The sequence below is a fragment of the Miniopterus schreibersii genome, assembly GCF_964146895.1.
Source record: "Miniopterus schreibersii genome assembly, chromosome: 18".
NCBI classification, from domain to species: domain Eukaryota; kingdom Metazoa; phylum Chordata; class Mammalia; order Chiroptera; family Miniopteridae; genus Miniopterus; species Miniopterus schreibersii.
This window is the reverse complement of record NC_138121.1, coordinates 38,033,459-38,053,369: the sequence shown is the minus strand read 5'-3', so window position 1 is coordinate 38,053,369 and position 19,911 is coordinate 38,033,459. Positions and strand designations below refer to the sequence as shown.

General features: G+C 48.3%; 1 protein-coding gene across 11 annotated transcripts in view; it reads right to left on the bottom strand.

Annotated features, from left to right (window-relative positions):
• Window positions 1–974: 974 nt before the first annotated feature.
• Window positions 975–19,911, bottom strand: part of NETO2 (neuropilin and tolloid like 2) — a 34,023-nt gene continuing 15,086 nt past the window's right edge. For 7 of the 11 annotated variants that reach the window (XM_081117655.1, XM_081117660.1, XM_081117661.1 and 4 more), the window contains 6 exons: window positions 19,506–19,754; window positions 15,521–15,565; window positions 15,315–15,442; window positions 13,763–13,991; window positions 7,687–7,800; window positions 3,383–6,439 (listed from right to left, as the gene is read on the bottom strand). In XM_081117655.1, the coding sequence (XP_080973781.1) occupies window positions 5,859–6,439; window positions 7,687–7,800; window positions 13,763–13,991; window positions 15,315–15,442; window positions 15,521–15,565; window positions 19,506–19,754 (1,346 nt within the window). In that variant the 3' untranslated portion in view covers window positions 3,383–5,858. The other 4 variants (XR_013997506.1, XR_013997508.1, XR_013997507.1 and 1 more) reach the window with 4 other exon arrangements.

Here is a 19,911-nt window from a genome sequence, read left to right as displayed (position 1 = left end):
AACCAACGTCCCGCCGATACACTGAAAAAAGGTGTCGTCTGAGGCCATCTCAAGGCTCCAGCCGGCGGAGGACCCACCCCACACCCACTCACGTGCTGCTGGCAGAACCTTCTCACGGGCGGTTGGGCCGAGGTCTCGGGGCCCGTTACCTGCCGGCTGGAACCCAGGTCGTGGTTTCCCTCCGCGCAGGCAGGCACGGGTGGGTGCTAGCGGGTGAGCCAGACAGCGGACGGAGTTCGTCACCTCCTCTCAGACGGGACGCGTCACTTTGGCCTTTTTCTGTTCATGAGAAGCAGGTCGCTGGGCCCCGCTCACACGCAAGGGCAGGGCCTGGCCCAGATCGTGGCCGTGAGGAGGCGGGGCGAAGGGAGCCCTCAGCAGCCTCCTACTGCGGCTCTGTGCTTTCTTTTATATTAGAAATGAACGGCCGAGGGGGTAAGGTTGCCGATGACCAACTGAAAGGCAGAGGCTGTGGGTTCAAGCCCCTGGCAGCAAGCTCTGGACCTGCCCCTGCAGCTTCACGGCTAAATTGTCGTTAGAGATGTTACATATAACAGTGAAGAAAGACTCCAGGGTATGGGGAGAACTCCCTCCCCTACGATTCACAGGGCTATTTGTGGTTCAAAATTTGTGACTACTTTTCAGATACACCACTTAACACAACAGGACCAAGCCACAGTGGAAGGGAACCCGATTTGAAAAGCACAGGTCAGAGCCTGATTTCTAACAATCCTCAGTCAGCAGCTCCGCGGACGTTCCAGTGACAACTGCGCCGCTCAGTGGCCCGTGGCGCCGGGCCTGAGTCTGACAAAGCTGGGCCGTGGGACTCGGATAAAAGCTGTTTCTTCACCCTCAGCAACACAAAGTGAGATAGCTCGGTAACCACCTGGAGACGGGCCAGTGCCCACCACCCTTCTCTGTCTCCATCCTTTGCTCCGTGACTCGTGCCTGTATGATTAGGAATTTGGGAGCTCTTGCCTTCCTTTGCTTCCTTCTCAGAGGGCACCTTTGATGGGGCCACTCCTCCATCCTGGGCGGAGGCTGTGACTGATGCCCTTTGCACCTCCAAAGGACAGCACTCGCTCTGGGGCCTCCCTTCAGGGAGCCGACGCGGCAGACTGCGTCCTGCAGAAAACCAAAGACTAAAGTCATTTTTTTTTAAAGTTTGTCTTGAAGATTAATTTGAACACGTCCAATGGTTTTAAGTATACTAGCCTGAGGCTGCTTTTGAAAAAAATATCACAACCGATTGTTTTACTTTGGACGCTTCTGGGGAGGAATCACCAACTCTGCCCTTGGAAGGAAGTGAGGGTTCCTGGCCACTTCTAGAGACTGGAAACCGAGGCAAGCAAGACAATCCAAACACGAGTTTTTATTTCAGGTTCAGGGGTCCAATTACTTACCATGAAGTGTCAGATCCAAGATTAGCACATGAGAATTCTCTTGTGGCCTGGACAGTCATCTCTAGAAGAAAAATCCATTGTTTAAAAAAATGTTTTTACTTGAGACAGTCCATACTAAACACTCCCAGTCATTAGTTTCTTGGGCTTTTGTAGCGATTAAACCAATCACAGAAATATATGAGAAAGTGACTAAAGAAAGGCAGGTTCAGAATTCCGAATTTGTTATTAGTGGAGGTGTATAAAACATGGACAGCCAATTTTACTGGGAGCTAAAAAGATAACTAAGGTCAAGCTGTCCTTCATAATGGTTCCAAACTCAGGCCACTCTCAGCACGCGAGAGATGGCACACAGGTGCTTCGTTTCTACAGGATACACTGTTTCCTTCAGTCCAGCCTATACGTTGTTAAACATTGTTTATTGAGAATTCACAGTAACTGTCTTGCGAGTTTGTAGGTGCCAAGAAATGACGGCAACAAAACTGAAGAATGACATAGTTTACATAGGTAAAGACAAAAAAGTAAAATAAAATTCTTTGGAGGGAAAAAACCACGGTTATAAATTACATTTTAAATCAGAATGGCCGACCAGCTTCCACGGACTGTCGGGCTGTGTTTAAAGCTGCTCGACGTGGAGACCTTGGAGCAGGGGGTGGCAGAAAGCAAGGGGCGCGCACGGCCGAGCTGAGGCGCGGTGCTCACGTGCTCACTTCTCCTCTGGCTTCGATCCCGTGAGTAAAGTCGGGCCACGTCGCCTTTCTCGGATCTTAAAAAACCCAAGGACTCCAGGTTCCCTCCCATCAGTCTGATGAGTCGGATCCAAGACATCTTTTTAATACTTGAAATAAAGGACCATGAACGACACGGCAGACGCCATCCTGCAGAGCACGCTCCCTCTGACGGAGAATTGCTCCCCGAATCGCCCCCGCTCTTCCTCCCGGCTCCCGGCGGGCGGCCCGCCGCGGGCGGCACCTGCTCAGCGGACACCCGCGGGCCTACGCGACGGGGCCCAAGCAGACGCCCAGAGGCTCTTACTGCCTGCCTGTGGGAAACACGACAGACACCAACACTGCAGAGGAGCCTGTGTGATAGGAACTGCGGGAAATCCTGTGCTTTTTGTTCAACAGGTTGAACATCTCCCCCACAAAAGGCCCCTCACACCGTTCCCACACGTCAGACGTTGGGATTACTGGGTTTCCTGCCACGTGTGGGGTCCACTGTGTCACAGAAGTGAGACCGAGAGGACACTTGTGGTCACGCTGCTCCCGAACTGAACCATTCCCCAGACTCGCACCTTCCCTTGTGTCAGCGCCGGGTCCACGTTCTCTGTGAAGGGTAATAACTCCCCCAAGACGGCCACATCTGAGAGAACACGGATGTCTTCCATTACAAAAATGTATGGCTTTTACTTCAGTAAACAATTTGTAAAGTTTCCTCACTGACCTCAACGATGAAAGACCGTCTACCGCCCAGCACGACGCCTGAGTTTACGAGTCCCAGTCCCCTCTCTTCCTGCCGTGTGCTGCCGACGTCAGGCCGAGACGCAAGTGCGACCAATGCCGCCTCCAGGGCCAAGGCGGCACATGACACATGGGGGTCTAAGGCTGGCTGAGCTGGTCACTGGTTCTCCAGTTCCATCCCTGAGGACAGACTGACAGGAGCCAGTGTCCCCAGCCCACGCTCAGCGGCATCTTCACTGGGCTGGGATGTCCCCTCATGACCACCCTCTGCACTGTGCATCTTTTTTAAATTCTGAGGAAATGTCATTCTGGAGAAAGATTCCCTTCCTTCAGATGAAGAGAAACCAGCCTGCGCAGTGTTTGGGTTTCCTGCTGGGAAAAGCAAAAACGATGCCGTTGGTCCCAGCAGCCAGAGAATTTAAAGCCGAACTTGGTGTCCAAGCTTTACCTGCTGCGTTGTGCTGTTTCGATGTTACATGTGTTCTTTAGACTGTATTTTATAGGCCTCTTCATGCCCTTTGCAAACAGAATGACACAAATTTCAAAAATGAAGTTACAGTGACTGTAGCTACCGTAGTTCAGCATTCTGTACTGTTTCCTACTATAATTCAGATGCTAAAGATGGATAGCCTGTTTCTATAATGGATATGATTTTACATAGAAAATACACTAATTTTCCTTTCATCATGGTGAAGAATGAGATTCTATTAAATATTTACTATGTTGTTCAAATGCTGGCTGGCAAGTTACCTTTTAAGGCTTATTAAACAGAGCGATTGAAAGACGTCAGCCACTCACTCACCTGGCCCTGGTTCGCTAGGTCACTGACAACCACATTCAGTAGGTCTATTACCTTCCCAAGTTGCATTTTTAGAATAAGATATTATGCTGACTTGAAAAAAATTAAATCACGAATATATACTATGTGTACATTTTCCTATCTTCTGGATATTACATACTTTAAAAAAAAAAAAAAGAAACATGATACAAGATTCATTTTGAAGGAGTATTACATATGTATCATTTAAGGTGACAGTTTTCACTAATCTGAGAAAACACAGATGTGATATTTAAAAGAATGAACAAAATCCAGCGAAACTTCATTTTTTCATTTCATTGAAAACTTACTAAAAAACCCAACAAACAAAAACCCCACAAAAAACCCACATTGGAAATGAGAATTTATCTTGTTTAAGTGGCATGTCTGTATTAGATATAATTCAATAAACAGATTCCTTTCCATACTTAGGATCCAAAATCTCAATGCCATAAATAACAGAACTGAAGAATGATGGAACAATGTATATTTTAATACAAGACTTGTAGTGATTTAGAATAAATATTACAGGGTCAAAATTTTTTTTTATCATAAACCAAATGCAGTAACAAGAGGAAACAAAAAGCTTATGTACACATTACCAAGGTCTTTACAATAAATTACAGTGTACGTTTCCCGCAGAGCATATTGTACACAGAGCTGCTAATGTGAACAGTGCAAGTAACCTGTCCCGTAGGCCTTCAATCTTGACTTCGTAAAGTGTACAATATCAAATAATATCAAAAGTCTAAAAACCACAATGAGTTTTTGTATCATGTTTATAAATTATTGTTTCTATACCATAAAAAAAAGGTCAAAAGTATATTAAAAAAAAGTGGAAGTTGTTATTCTTGGTAAGAACTAGAAAAATGTATTGTCCCAAGTAAGACGTGATCCAAAGGGTTCTACAGTTTCTTAGGAGTTTTTCTTTAAGTCTCACTCAACCTTGGTTACCATAAGCTGTAAGATGAACTAATACAAAGGGAGCTGAAGAATCTTTTCATTAAAATAATCAGAAACACATCTGGTGAGAAACACTGGAAATAAAATGACAGGCCTCTCCCAAACGGAAGGAAATGCCTCTGTGCTCACAGGAATGAATGAGCGATCACTGAATGTAACCAAATTTGAGAAATTTCAAAGGATTTCTAGACATCTTCATCTTTTTCAAGATTTTAGTCATAACTGGCAATGGTACATATGTCCAAGAATTATGAAATTTTGTACTAAAATGTAACAAAGACACAACATGACTTAAAGGTGACAAATGATATCATATCATCTGCTTCTTACAGAAAACAAAGACTATAAGGATCTAGAAATTAATTAAAAGGCAACAATAAAGAAATCAGCCAGGAACAAACAGATGGACGAAGCATAACTCTGGGTCTTAATTGGACTTAACCATAGTAACTATCATTTTTGACAAAGTCTTGAACCAATGCCCATGTTGGAATATGTGCAGTACTTTAACCACATGTATTTATGTAAGAAAATCAAACGGTAAAATTGCTGACTTAGACAACAAATTACATTGGAAAGGAAAAAAAAGAAAAATCTTACATTTAAACTTATTTTGTGATCAAAATATCCACAGCTGTGTCGATCAAGAGCGGAGCCTGCTGCCTGCATCGGGTCAGGGCACATGCCCGGCTGTGGGCTCGACGCCCGGCGGGGGCATGCAGGAGGCAGCCGAGCCATGTCGATGTTTCTGTCTCTCTCCCTCCCTTCCTCTCTCTTTAAAATCAATAAAAACATATATATATTTTAAAAAAGAGCAGAACCTGTTGCTACCCTGAGCAGGCAGCCCGAGCCGGCTCTCCGCGCCCACGCCCCCTTCAAAGGCGACCTCGCCGCCGCCTCGCTGACGACACCAAGCAACACATGGTCACTATTTCTTCCACCGACTGGTGTAAGTTCCTCGGCTGGTTCGACGTACACAGGCTGCCTGAGATATTAAAACGTCACCCCTAGGACAGGTGCCGGGAACTGGTGGTCGCCGCGTCGGTGGGAAGGGCTGGCTGCGGGTGGAGGTGGCGTGGGCAGGGACGGGGCCACCGGGCAGGGATGGGCCCCCCGGGCAGGGACGGGCCCCCCCCGGGCAGGGACGGGCCCCCCGGGCAGGGACGGGGCCACCGGGCAGGGACGGGCCCCCCGGGCAGGGACGGGCCACCGGGCGGGCTAGAAGTCGATGGAGATGGACGCCTGGGAGGCATCCTCGCGCCCCCTCGCGTAGATCTCGCAGGGGATCTCCTCCATGACCCGGTCCTCCAGGGCCGGCTCGGGGCACTCGTGCGCCTGCTTGAAGGTGTAGCTGCTCTTCCGGAAGGTGCTGTTGAACGTCTTCATGGGCTGCGGCTGTGCGAAATCGTTCCGGAAGGGAAGCTCCATGGCGGCCAGGTTGGTCCTGCCCGGCTTCGCGCCCGCGGCCTGCGCGCCGCAGTGGTGTTCGTGGACGCAGCGGGAGGCCGAGGAGGAGCGCCGCAGCTTCTGGTAGCCGTCCAGCTCCTCCGACAGCTCGGCCAGGTCCGAGGACAGCTCCTTGTCCCGCAGGGAGAACAGCTCGTAGTGCGGGGGGTCGAACACCTCCTGGAACCCAGTTTTGTTGAAGGTGCTTTTACAAGCCAGGACCTTCTTCCGAGGCTGCTTCACTTGCACTAAAACAGAAATGATGAGAAGGACCAGGACGACGCCCGAGGTGATGCCGATAATTGTCCCGTGAGTTCGGGTGATCTGCTCAAAGAGTCCTGCCGGTTTCTTTTCTGTGGGAAGAGAGAGAGACGTGCAGGCCTCCAACACTCACCAGGGGGCCTGCACGGACTGGGGTGCTTTTAGGTGAAGCAGAAACGCTTGGGTCAGACACACCACCGATAATACAATTTAAATTAGGTTCTAAAAAAAAGTCCTATTATGATTCCTCGTTAAACTAATAATCACTACTAATAATCAGATGGATTACGAAAATGATAAAGGACTTGGGTCTTTGCTGAGAAGGCACAGGAATGCCCACAATTTGCAAATAAAATTAAATACATGCACAAAGAAGGTGCCAGAACAAACACTCTTGCTGGGTCGTGATCAGCCTTGTGCTCCAGGGTAGGTCTGAGTACGTGCCCTGGTTTTGCTCGGGGGGCCCGCCTCACCGGAGAACTAAGATGACCCGGCTAACCCACTCAGGTCTGCCGCCACGGTTTTTGAACGAATGATCAACCGAAAATACTTCATGCCAAGTACTTAAGACAGCCGTACCCGATTCCATTCACTTTTCATAGGGAGATATTTCTGAAGCCCTGAAGGTGCAAGGTAGGTAAACTCCAGCACCGAGCGGGACGCTAACCAGCTGTGACACTCAGCTCTCACCACAGGCCTTATTTATCTTTCAGGGAATACACAGTGGGAATCAGTGCAAGAAATTTTATGAACTTAAAACAAGCAGTTCTTTTTTTTCCCTTTTTAAAAGATTTTTTAATTGATTTTTTAGAGAGGGAGAGAGAAACATTGATGTGAGAGCAGAACATCAATCAGCCGCCTCCCGCGGGCCCTGTCGGGGACCCAGCCCGCAATCTGGGCTGGGAATCGAAGCGGAACCTTCCCGAGCAGGGGACGGTGCCCGGCAACCGAGCCCACGGGCAGGGCAGCTCCTGCGAGGAGCCCGCGCTGTACTCTGAGACTGAATCCACCCGTTAACTTTTATTAAATAGTGTCTCCATGTCATTTAAAAAATACTACTTTAGCTCACTTTCCAAATAACTCTAGAATAAGGTATCTCCACGATATATATGACTAAGAATAAGGGCAAGAATATTATGAAGAGCTTTTGAACTTAAGATAAAAACGACTTTGAGAATAACTATTTCTTTGTTCTTGCCACACCCAGAGGTCTCGGGGCCATTTCCGAGGACATGTGTTACCGTCCCATCTCTGCCGGAGCCGGGGCCCGGCACGGTGGCAGAGGGGCCCTGTAGGCCTCCCTTGGCGAGAGGCAGGCCTCTGCTCCCGGCGGACTCACCGCGGCAGTGGCTCTCGTCCCAGGGGTAGGCGCAGTTCTGCACACCGTTGCACACCAGGGAGCGATTGATGCACATGTTGCTGTGGCAGAAGAAGGTGCCGCCGGTGCAGGGAGCTGCGGGCAGAGAAGGCGCTGCTGAGAACGCGAAGCACACGGATGGCGGCTTACCCTGCGCTGTCCAGTCCCGGCGACCCCCGAGCCCTTCCAGGAACACCCTCCGCGCCACACACAGCAGGACAACGGCCAGTCCTCTCCATGACCACGCGGCGAGCTGCTCCTTACGCTCGCCCAAAGGCCGCCGCCCACGCGAGGACGGTATGAACACAGTCCCGCGGAACATATTCAGCCGGGGCATTTTCAGACTGAGAAGGAAACGCCGGCGAGGACGTGGAGCCGGGGGCCCGGCGCGGGGCGGGAACGGGCGATGGTGCGGCCCCGGAGCAGGGCGGGAACACAGGGCGGGAACGGGCGATGGTGCGGCCCCGGCGCGGGGAACAGCACGCAGCTCCTCAGAAGCGCACACGGGCTCCCACGTGACCCAGCAATTCCCCCTCGGTCTACACCCGAGGCGGACAGCAGAGGCTCAAGCACACGCGTGCCCCCGTGTTCACAGCAGCATTTCTCACGAGAGCCAAAGGCGGGGGCCACCCAGTGCCCGTGGATGGACAGACGGATGCCCACAGCGCGGCGCAGACACAGGGATGCTATTCAGACTCCGGTTCAGAAGAAAGCTGGCGCACACTACGAGGGGCTGGACCCCGAAAACGCTGCCCTCAGTGAAAGCAGCCAGGACACAAAGGACCAGCGGCGCTTCACCCGCTCCCGCGAGGGGCCCAGAGCGCCGCGCTGCCGCAGAGGGCGGGCGCGGGCGGCCAGGGAGCGGCTGCTGATGGGGACGGGATGACGTGTGGAGGCCCCGGTGCTGGGGGCGCACCACAGTGTGAACGCACCTCGTGCCCGCGACCTGAAACCTGACGTGGGAAATTCTATGTTATCCTGATTTTACCCTAAGACAAGAAAAACTCTTGGGAATTTCAAATTTTTTTCAGTGAAGATCCACGGCTCACACACCACGTACTCTCAGGTTGGCGAGAACCGTTCTTTCCGCCTGAAACGCCCGCTCTCTTCGACTCCTCTTCCAGGGTCACCCCAAATGTCGGACCCTCTGGGAAGAGTCCCCTCGCTCCCTGCACAGCCAGGGGCTCCTGGGCTTCCCGAGCTCACGCCGCCAGGGCATCGAGTCCCAGAGGGAGACCCAGGCGCCAACACAGAGGCGTCCTGCGTTTCAGGGACAGAAACCCTGCCGGTCGGAGTGGGACAGCTCATCCCCCACCGGTGCAGAGGTAGGACGGCCCGCAAATCAGCGAACCACTGACTCCCAAGAATGTAACCAAACAAAATGTATTTCCTGCCGGAGAGTCTACATTTTCTATTTTCAGGAAATCCGTGTTTCATCAGGAAGGAGACGCGCGCCTCCTGCTGCGAGGCAGGAAGGGAGCAATCGGTGGGCAGGTCATCGGCGGAAACAGGCTCCGCGCAGGAGCAGGCCACCCGGACGCTGCGCACCGTTCACCGGCCTCGGCTCCTTGGAAATGAGTGGATGGGCCACAGGCTACCTCAGACGCCGGCTCTCAGGTCTGATGGGCCTATGAAATTATCCCAGTCAGGCCGATACTCTTATCCTCAATCTAAGTGCAAAAAAGAGCACATAACTAACAAGTAATTTACTCAGAGACTGTTAACCTGTCAAAGTCATACCATTTAAACTGGCGATTTTCAACTTCTTTCACCTCACGGCACATATAAACTACTAAAATTTGGCAGCACACCAAAAAAAAAAAAAAAAAAAAAAAATTTTCCAATCTGATAAAAAATAGGTATAATTTTTATTCATTCACACTAGATGGCTATTTGTGTTGGCTGTTGTCATTTTTTAATGACATTCTAAGGGGAAAGAGGCTAGCGCCCCTGACTAAATAGTCAGGTATTGCACAAAAAGTCTGCGGTTCACCAGGTGAAAATCACTGATTTAAACTATTAAAATAAGCATTTCATGATTCTTAAAAAATGCTTGGTGATTTAGAAACTCATCATCAGGTTACATATAAACCATCGGATTAGGGCTGGGAAAGCCAATCCTTATAGCGGTATTTCAAGTACACAGTTAGCTAGTGTACCCCTCCAGCTGTGCTCCGTAATCATAAAACTACACGGCGCGGGGTGGGCTCCGGACGGCCAAGAGCACGCACGCACGCGAGTTCTGAATTCCTCACTTCTAAGAACTGGAGCTTTCTGTTTCTGTATCATATCACGATTCTATTATATACTATATCACATTGCATGTTGAATTCTACTTCTACCTATTTTATCCAGTTCACAAATGGGGATACAGGAAAGAGAAGCCAGTGAGATTACAAACAGCACTGCAGCTTCTAGCAATTCCCATTTTCTGAGTCAAACTATTGTTAGCTCTTAGAGTTTATCCGCAGTATATTAGGTGACTGCATCTGGATGGCTCTTATAGCTTCCAAAGTGGCAGGAAAAAAAAAAGGCAGGTTTCCTGCTCAGTGTTTCTCGCTGAGTACCGAATGGGAAGCGCCCGCTCTTCACCACGAGTTCTTTGCGACGACCTCTCCACGTTAATGAGCTCGATCCGAGAGCAGCAACGAGGACACTGTCCGACTCTGACTCACAGGAATGTGAGTTTTCTTCGTGATCACAAATGTAACTTTTGTGGACTTTAAAATTTTTTAAATTTATTTTAATTTATTGATTTTAGAAAGGGAGGAAGGGAGAGGGAGAGAGAGGGAGAGAGAGAGAGAAACATGATCTGCTGTCCCACTTACTGACGCATCTCTGGTTGGTTCTTGCGTGCGCCCTGACCGGGGATCAAACCTGCAACCTGGGGATGGTCTAACCAACTGAGCTACTCAGCCAGGGCCTAAACTTTGTGGACTTTTAAACCACTTTATTTATTATTATTATTTTTAACCCTCACCTGAGGATATTTTTTCCATTGCTTTTCAGAGAGAGTGGGGGGCGGGGAGAAAGAGAGAGAAACATCGCTGTGAGAGAGACACAGTGACTGGCTGCCTCCTGCATGTGCGCCATCAGGGGCCAGGGATCGAGCCTGCAACCGAGGCACATGCCCTTGGCTGGAACAGAACCCGGGACCCTTCAGACCACTGGCGACGCTCTAACCACTGAGCAAAACTGGCCAGGGCGCTGTGTAGACGTTTGATGGTCAGGCACAGCTGTTTATCAGTTATCAGTAGTTCTTGTGGCTGCTAACGACATGCTTCGGTTCAAAAGTATATACAAAGGGACAAAGATAGTGGCAGAAACAATGCAGCTACAGGTGCTCTCCCCTCACAGCCCGAGGACCTTCTACCTTCCCTTCTTCGCTGTGGGTCATGGCGGGGATTTCAGCCCGACAGCTGTGGCCCTGATGCTGAAAGACGGCTCCGTCCCGCAGCCAAGCCCGCGGGGACTGGCGGTCAGTAGGCCCCTGGAAATCGCATAATGGACTTATTCTATCAAAAATACCTTCCCTGACTTTCTCACTTCTAGTCCTAGGAGTTATTTTCCTAAAACCACATTCTTCCTGAAAAAGCGAGGTATGCGCTAGTAGCGGGGGCCCGGGAAGAAGCCGAGGGTGTTCTGAGTGCTGTTCTATTTCAGTCACTTTAGCCGAGTTCTACTATTTTGGTCCCGGCTGCAACCTACGGTGGTGGGTGCGAGGGAGCCCCCGTGCAGAGCTAGTCCGCGCACAGGAACCTCTCCCGAGACCCTGCCCATGCAGCACAGACGCCAACGGCCCAGAGGGCAGGGGAGGCGGGGTCACACCTGAGCTCATGAGAAGCATGTAGGATGTACTGTCTGAAGCTCTCAAATGTGTTTATCAGGAGACTTTCAAACTGGAACTTTTGTTTTATAAAAATGTATAGAATGCGTTGCTCCCACATACACCCCCTTTTTTTCCTTCTCATTCAAGGATACTTTTTCCACTGCTTTTCAGAGAGTGGACGGGGGAGAGGGAGAGGGGGACAGAGACATCGATGTGAGAGAGACACATTGGCTGGCTGCCTCCCATACTTGCCCTGACCAGGGCCGGGGATCGAGCCTGCAACCAAGGTCCATGCTCTTGGCTGGAATCAGACCCGGGACCCCTCAGTCCATGGGCGCCCACTGCTTTTTTGAGGGACAGTTTTCTCCCTGCTCTTGAGCAACAGAGCTGATCTGGGGTATGGAGCTCAGTGGGCTGCAGCCTTCAGCGAGTCGGTGTGACGGTGCCTCCTGGAGAGGCTTTCCGCCTGCTTACTTACTAGATTTGCACTAATGGAGAAATCATTAGTGTGCACGGAGAAAATGCTAACTAAAACACAGCTACAGAGCGTGGGAGGAGAGGCTGCGGGATGGGGGCCGGGACGGAGGTGGGAAGGGATGGCGGGGAGGTGTCTTTTTGTATAGCTCTCTGGGGACAGTGGTCCTATTCCACATGCTCCCAAAATAAGAACAAACAAATGTAACCACATGTGGGGGGAAATAACACGAAATATAGACACTCACAAATGAACCTAAATGTATTACGACTCAATTACCTAATCACAGGAAAGGAGAGAGGAACACTAATCTAGAAACTGGAAAAGCGCATTTTCACAGTAAGGCCAAAGACAAAAAGACCTGCACAGAATAATGGCTGTTAGGACATTTTTAACAGAGATGTGGGTTCGCAGCTCTGAAGTTCCCAGCTGTTGCCCTGGGACTGACAGTAAGTGCGCGGTGGGGAATGAGAGCCAGGTTTCTCGCCGTGAGATAAGGGGCCAGGGTGGCAACACACCAGCTGCGCCAGGCCCGCCCCGTGGGAGCAGAAAGGAAGGGGGGGCTGAACAGCAACAGGCACCGAGAGGGCCCGGGGGGCGGCTGCAGGGGTCCTGGTGGCCAAAGCAACAACGGTGTATTACAGAATGACATAACTCACACACATGATAAACATGTTAATGGGCTAAAATAAACAGCCATGAGTTCACCCTGGCATGAATGACCGAACAAATAAGAACAGCTTTTACTCACAGAGGAATCAGAGTTACGAGTGTGGAAGGAAGGGTGGGGCAGAAACCCGCCGCCCGGGGGCGTCACAGCGCTGACTATCACAGGGGGAAACCATTCATGGACGCTGAGGTCACCGAGCCCGCCGCCCAGGGGCACCACAGCGCTGACTATCACGGATGCTGAGGTCACCGAGCCCAAGGGCGTTTGCAAAGGCAAACGCGCCCGTGCGCCCTAGCCTCTCACAGGTGCGGGGTGAGTCTCTGCGGGATGCGTGACAGGAATGTGTGAGCTCAATTACACCCAGGAGAAAATATCAGACAAACCTAAACTGATGGACTAAATAACCAGGCAATTCTCTTCAGATGCATCCAGGTCACGGAAGACTGAGACGTGTCGCAGGCGGAGGAGACTAGAGACAGACAACTAACCATAAGGTGCGATCCTGGAGCAGGAGGGACGTTCGTGGGCAGCCAGTGATACCTCACGGGGCCTACATGGTTGTTCTATTACGTCAGTGGGAATAGTCAGTTTGCAAGGTGTTGACACTCGGGGAATCTGAGGGAATATCACGCATACTTTTTTTTTTTTTTACAAACTCCTCTATTTTTACAGCTTCCCGTGAGCTGAAATTACTTAAAAATAAGAAGTTCAAAAAACAGGAAAACAAAAGAAAAGAAAACATAGCTAATCCAAATCTCTCACGATCACGGTTTGCTGGATTCATAATCATCGACCAAGCTGAATCACTGCTACTGATCATTACTTTTAATTTTGAAAACCTCAGCAAAGTCTCCACTCTCTGCTCCCCTTCCTGCGTTTACAACATGAGACAAGCCGGGAGCAGTTCCAGCATTCACACGCTTGTTTCACCCACGACTGTCAGTGTCTTGAGAAGAGGGGCGAAGGCTCAGTTATTTCTACATCCTGTGACTTGCAGTCATCGTGAAAGGGAAAAGCCCAATGACTGTGTCCTGAATGAGTGGAAATCATGTAGTTCTCAGTGCGAGAGGGACTGTTTACTTACGCTCAACGAAGGAGGTGAAGAGCATCCTGAACCTGCTGAGCCGGCTGCCCTCGTCTGCCCACATGCGGATCACCCCCACTCCGGTTCTGAGCATTACGTCATTGGCCACCGTGCTGCAAAACTTGGCCTTGAGATTTTCGATAGAACTGCTTCCGTCATAGACTGCGACGAAGTTTCTCTTGCACTCATTGGAGTGCTCCATCTGGTAATCCAGGAACCTCAAATAGATCTGTGACATTAAAATAAAGAGAAACACTGCTTTTAAAAGGATCCAGTGGGCCCTGGCCAGGCAGCTTGGTTGGTTAGAACACAGCCTTGAGATGCCAAGGTTGTGGTTTTTTAAAAAAATATATCTTAATTGATTTCAGAGAGAGAGAGAGGAAGAGAGAGAGTTGAAAACATCAATGATGAGAGAGTCATTGATCGGCTGCCACCTGCACGCCCACGACTGGGGATCGAGCCCTCAACCCAGGCCTGTGCCCTGACTGGGAATTGAACCCTGATCGCCTGGATCCTAGGTCGATGCTCAACTGCTGAGCCACGCCCGGTCGGGCAAGACTGTGGGTTTGATCCTGTCAGGGCACGTACATGAACCTACCAATGAATGCATGAATAAGCGGAACACATTGATCTCTCTCTCAATTCAATAAATAAAAATAAAAATAAGATACACTGACTTGAATGTTCAGTCCTGTTACCCATCCACAATGTGGACTGAAGCATGACCGCTGACAGGAGAACATGGAGAAAAGGCTGACTGACGCCTGAGTAGCAAAAGGACTAAGACTGATGATCTATCTCTTCGATTAACACCAGAACCAGGCACTAAGGCCCCAAAGGCTCTGGCTTGTCTGTGAGGTGGAGAGGCTTTGGCTCCTTGAGGCCCGGCCATTGCACGTGTTGTAAAGCATCTCACGGCCACTGACAGTCTGGGTAAAAGGCTCCCTCTGCTACACCCACCTCCACCCCTCGCCCCCAACGTGCGTTCTGGGTCATTTTCTCAGCTCTACTTTCAACAACTATGCTGCTGACTTGTAGAAGTTCTAGTTGGTTATTTTGATAGATCTTAGAGAGAGAGGAAGGGGGGGAGAGAGAGAGAGAGACAGAAACGTTGATCAGTTCCCTCCCATAGCCGCCCCAACCAGGGATCAAACCGAAACCTAGGTATGTGCCCTGACTGGGAGTTAAGCCCCCAACCTTTGGAGTATGGATGAGGCTCCAACCAACTGAGCAATCCCCCAGGGTCACAACACTTTTTAAATGACGTGGTGACCATCCTGCTCAGTACTCACACTCTTCAATTAGGAGCCCACAGATCTTAAGACTTAAATTCTTAAAATGAGAACCTTAAAGTACGTGTGATATTCCTGAAATTTACACTGTAGCTTACTGAACGGCAACACTGCTGAGGTCTTAGGAAGCACTTCAGAATGTGACCGAAATAAAGCTGAAACATCAGTTTATAACCAATAAGTATCTGCACAAACCAGAGTAACACATTATACAAATCACGTCTTGGGCCTTCTCCAAGGGACTCCGCACGCAACGGTACCTTGGCCTTCGGGGTGGCTCTGATCGTCCAAATGCAGTCCACGGCCTGGCCGGGCTTCGTCTTTTCCTCCTGCTCCACCTGGCTGGAGCGCACGATCCCGTCGGCGCCCGACAGCTCAAACTGGCAGTCTAGGGGGAACAGAGGACACTCAGGGGAGGGAACACAGGCCGGGCGCGCCCCGCGGAAAAAGAGGTAACATACTAAACCTGGGATGGGATTCAAAATACCTCCTAGGTAAGTAAAGTCTGGGTCTGCAACAGAAAGAGAAAACGTCATTAGCATTCTGAGACAGTTGAGAGTCACCTTCAGGTCTGACCTCTCAGTGGTCTGAGGCTACACCTAGCGACAGTGCAGGAGCGGCATTCCCGCTCTTTACGCCCACGGAGCCCATCAAGGCTGTTCAGCGATGACGCATCTACTCTTCCCCATCCTGAGGAATAACTTATTTGTGCTTCCTGACAATTCAGCACTATGTCCACAGCCGCAGGCAGCCCGGCGACAGATGGACACCCGAAACGCGGTGCCTACAGCGAGTGGAGCGCTAGCCTTCAGAAGGAGCGACACCCTAACACGTGCTACAACACGGGTGAGCCCCAAAACACCGCCCGCGAAATGAGCCAGACGCCAACGGACAGAGGCCGTGCGACTCCACTCACATCAAACATCTAGAGTGAAGTGCCAGGGGCTGCCGGGAGGGGACCGGGGCTGGTGTTTAAGGGGGACCGTTTCAGCTTGGACAGTGGTGATGGTCGCCCGCATCGGGAATGTACTTGGCACTGATGACCTGTACGCTTAAAAAGGGTCAAGATGATGAATTTTATGTTCTGCTTTCTTTCCCCAACAGCAGGGAAAGACCAGGTGGGACGCAGGATATCCACCCTGGGAGGCAGCTCAGGAGACTGAGAACCTCCAGTTTACGTCAAAATAACTGATTTAGTTAAGTTTCCAGAATTTGATTTTTAGCAACTAAATCAATTAACTGAAGTAACTGATCCTTGAGCGTCAAAAATGCATGTTACAAAATCTAATGTATGGATCAGATCTTTGCAAGCAAGCACAGACATCAGAAACAATGCTCTTAATGATCTGAATAGTTTTTAAATGTTAGAAAACAAAATCAGACAACTTTATACGTAAAGATTCTTATTCTGAAGAAAAGTAGCTCTTTTTCTCTATTAGTTGTTTGTATCATGAGACAACCTCTGTGGCTCACAGTAAAATAGCCAAGTTAGAACGAAGTACTCATCTTCCCAGACTGTATCTCACCCCTGCCTGGGACAGTGCTTACTGCTCTACACGCATCACGCTTAAAATCACGCTAGTGAGAGCAACGCCAGGAGGGCTGGGTAATATCCCACCTGACAAATGAGGAAACCGAATCAGAGCGACTGCAGTTTTTCAGGTCATATGTGAAAACTTGGGCTCCATTCTAATTCTCTACAGTTTTCCTTACTCTACTGTGTGGGTAAAGTCCACAATTCTACCACTAAAAGAAAAAGAAAACCCCCCCAAAACCCAGCAAAATAAAGAGGCAATGCATAATTAGCTCAGGTAAGGCTGTGTCCAGTTATTTAAAGTCATATTTATAAAACAAATTTTGTCTAGGAACTGGTAAACCTAGAAGAAGCCTACTAACAATGACGAGAAATGAGTGTTTTCCTAAAAATGAAATCCTCAGCGGCCGTGGTATTTGCTGAGGCAGAGGCTCTCCGTGGACTGCCACTTCCTGCGCGTAGCTGGGATAATTCGGGAAGCTCGATGCAATGATGACAATACCCTAGAATTCTTGCTCACACAGGAAGAAATTCCGATTTGTTTGCCAGATGACTTTTACTTCAATGCTGCTTAAAATTTAAATTTCTCTTTGACATTTATCTGCAAAAGAGCTGAAGTGTCTTTGCCCCCCTTTAGCTGGGTTTGGTTTATTAAGTGAAAAAAGAACGGTCTCTGAGATGTATTCAAAATTGAGCTAAAAATTTCCCTCATTTTTAAAATATGTAATCTAATAACCATGATAAAGGATCTGGAATTAAAAACAATTTTAACAAGAATCGAGCACCCAGTTACATAAATAAGCTGTGTATTAAAAGAAGTTTTACAGTGTAAATAAAGATTCTAAGACCTTTTGGACTAGCTAGTTTTTCCTTCAGGCAGTTTGGTATATATAGGTCCTATCTAAATTTTCAAATTAAGTTTTTTAGGGGCACCTGTTTGTAATTTTTAAAAAACTATTTTTAGCCCGGCTGGGTGTGGCTCAGTGGTTGAGTGTGGACCTAGGACCCAGGTGATGGGGGTTCGATTCCCAGTTGGGGCACATGCCCGGGTTGCAGGCTCGATCCCCAGTCAGGGGCCCGCAGGAGGCAGCCGATCAGTGACTCCCTCATCATTGATGTTTCTCTCTCTCTCTCTCCCTTCCTCTCTCTGAAATCAATAAAGATATATTTTGGGAAAAAAAAATTATTTTTATTGTAGTAAAATATGTATGTTTACCCTTTTAACATTAAAAAAAATATATATATATGTGTGTGTATATATTTATTGATTTCAGAGAGAGGAAGGGACAGGGAGAGAGAGAAACATCAATGCTGAGAGAGTCATTGATCGGCTGCTTCCTGCACGCCCCCAACTGGGGATGGAGCCCACAACCCAGGCATGTGCCCTGACCAGGAATCGAACCGAGATCTCCTGGATCCCAGGTCGACGCTCAACCTCTGAGCCACGCCGGCTGGGGCCCTTTTAACCATTTTTAAGTGCACAGTTCAGTGGAATTAAGTACAATGACAATGTTGTACAACCATCATCACTATCCATTTACACAAAAATTTAAAAAATTTTAATGATACAGAAATTGTGCTCCTTGGTTTTTTTACCCAAATGTTAAAAACTTCACACAAAAATCTAAATATAGATGTTTATAGTCTGTTTATTCATAACTGTTAAAACTTGGAAGTAGCTAAGATGTCCTTTAGTAGAATGAATACACTGTGGTACATCCAGACAACGGAATATTGCTCACTGTTAAAAAGAAATGAGTTCCAAGCCATAAAAAATAAATGCATATTAACAAGTAAAAGAAGCCAATGTGAAAAGGCTACATACTGCATGATTCCAACTCCATGATATTTGGGAAAAGGCAAAACTATGGAGACAATAAACCACCAGTGGCTGCCAGGGGCTAGGGCAGGAGGGATGAACAGGTGAGCACAGAGGGTTTTTAGGGCAGAGGGAATGCTCTGTGTGATAATGTCATGTGGACAAATAGTACATGTGTCCACACCCATAGAACATGTAACTCCAAGAGTGGACCCTAAGGTAAACCGTGGACTTTGGGTGAAAATGATGCATTAATGCAGGTTCATCGACTGTAGCTAATGTACCATCTGGTGGGGGTGTTGATTTTGGAGGTGGCTGTGTGTTGGGGGGGGAGAGGAGGTATATGGTGACTCTGTACTTTCTGCTCAGTTTTGCTGTGAATCTAAGCTGTTCTAAAAAAATAAAGTCTAACTCTGAATAATATTCCATTGTCTGCATGGTCCAGTTTGTTTATCTATTCTATTGAAGGATATCTTGGTTGCTTCCAAGTTTTAACAATTACAAATAAAACTGCTATGAACACCCACACGCGGGTTTTGTGTGGAGAAATCTATCAGATCAAGTCTGTCTGATAAATTTTAATTCTTGAAAATGTTAGCCTTTTGGCACTTAGAATCTAAATAACAGAGCAACACTTAAAAATTCCCATAATATGTTTAGTGATAGGAAAATAAAAGTTGACTATGCTGTTTAGGGGGAAAAAAAAGCAGGTAACATACCTCAATGTACCTAAGACAAACAAAATAAGTAGAAACAGAAAAACATCTGAAGGGATATATGCCAAACTGTCAACACCGGTTTTCATATACAGGGTAATAACATTATGGATATTTTCTTTTCATTTGGATATGTTAATTTTTTCAATTAACAAATTTCTTGCATGAAAACCTAAATAAAAGCAAAACGGTTGTATTTTGTCACTGTCACCTGTTTAGCTATGGGCTCTTTGAAGACAGACCAGTGACGTGTGCTCTTTGGTTTCCACCAGGGACTTCAGTACTTTTGCAGTTCAAGTATTAACTCAACTAAAGGGCCTCTTTTCTAGTCTTAGGATGCTAAAGGCAGAGGGAGGCATCCTTGGTGAGATCCCCTCATTACCTGGGATAAATGAGTATTTTGCTCGAAATCCCATTCCTTCAAGTTCTTCATCAGAACTAAACTTAATCCACATGAACCTCCCTGTTGATCTGATCAACGGAGGGCTCTTCACGCCACAGAACCGATCAATGAGCGGAGAGAAGCCAAATGGCCCATCGCGAACTTCCAGGTGATCAAACCGACATTCAAACGACGGTTCTATGTAAAAATGTTCATCAAAGGTCAACTCTATTCTTTGACGTGGAGCAGCTGGAAAATAAGAGTAAGCAAATCAGGGTGACATGCTCAAGAAAAAGTACAAATGTCCTCACACAAGTGGGAAAAGCAACAGCAGCTGTTACCACTTCAAAGTTGAGGATCAAATGAGAACGTTACACATAAAATTCATAATAAATGTTTATTTTAC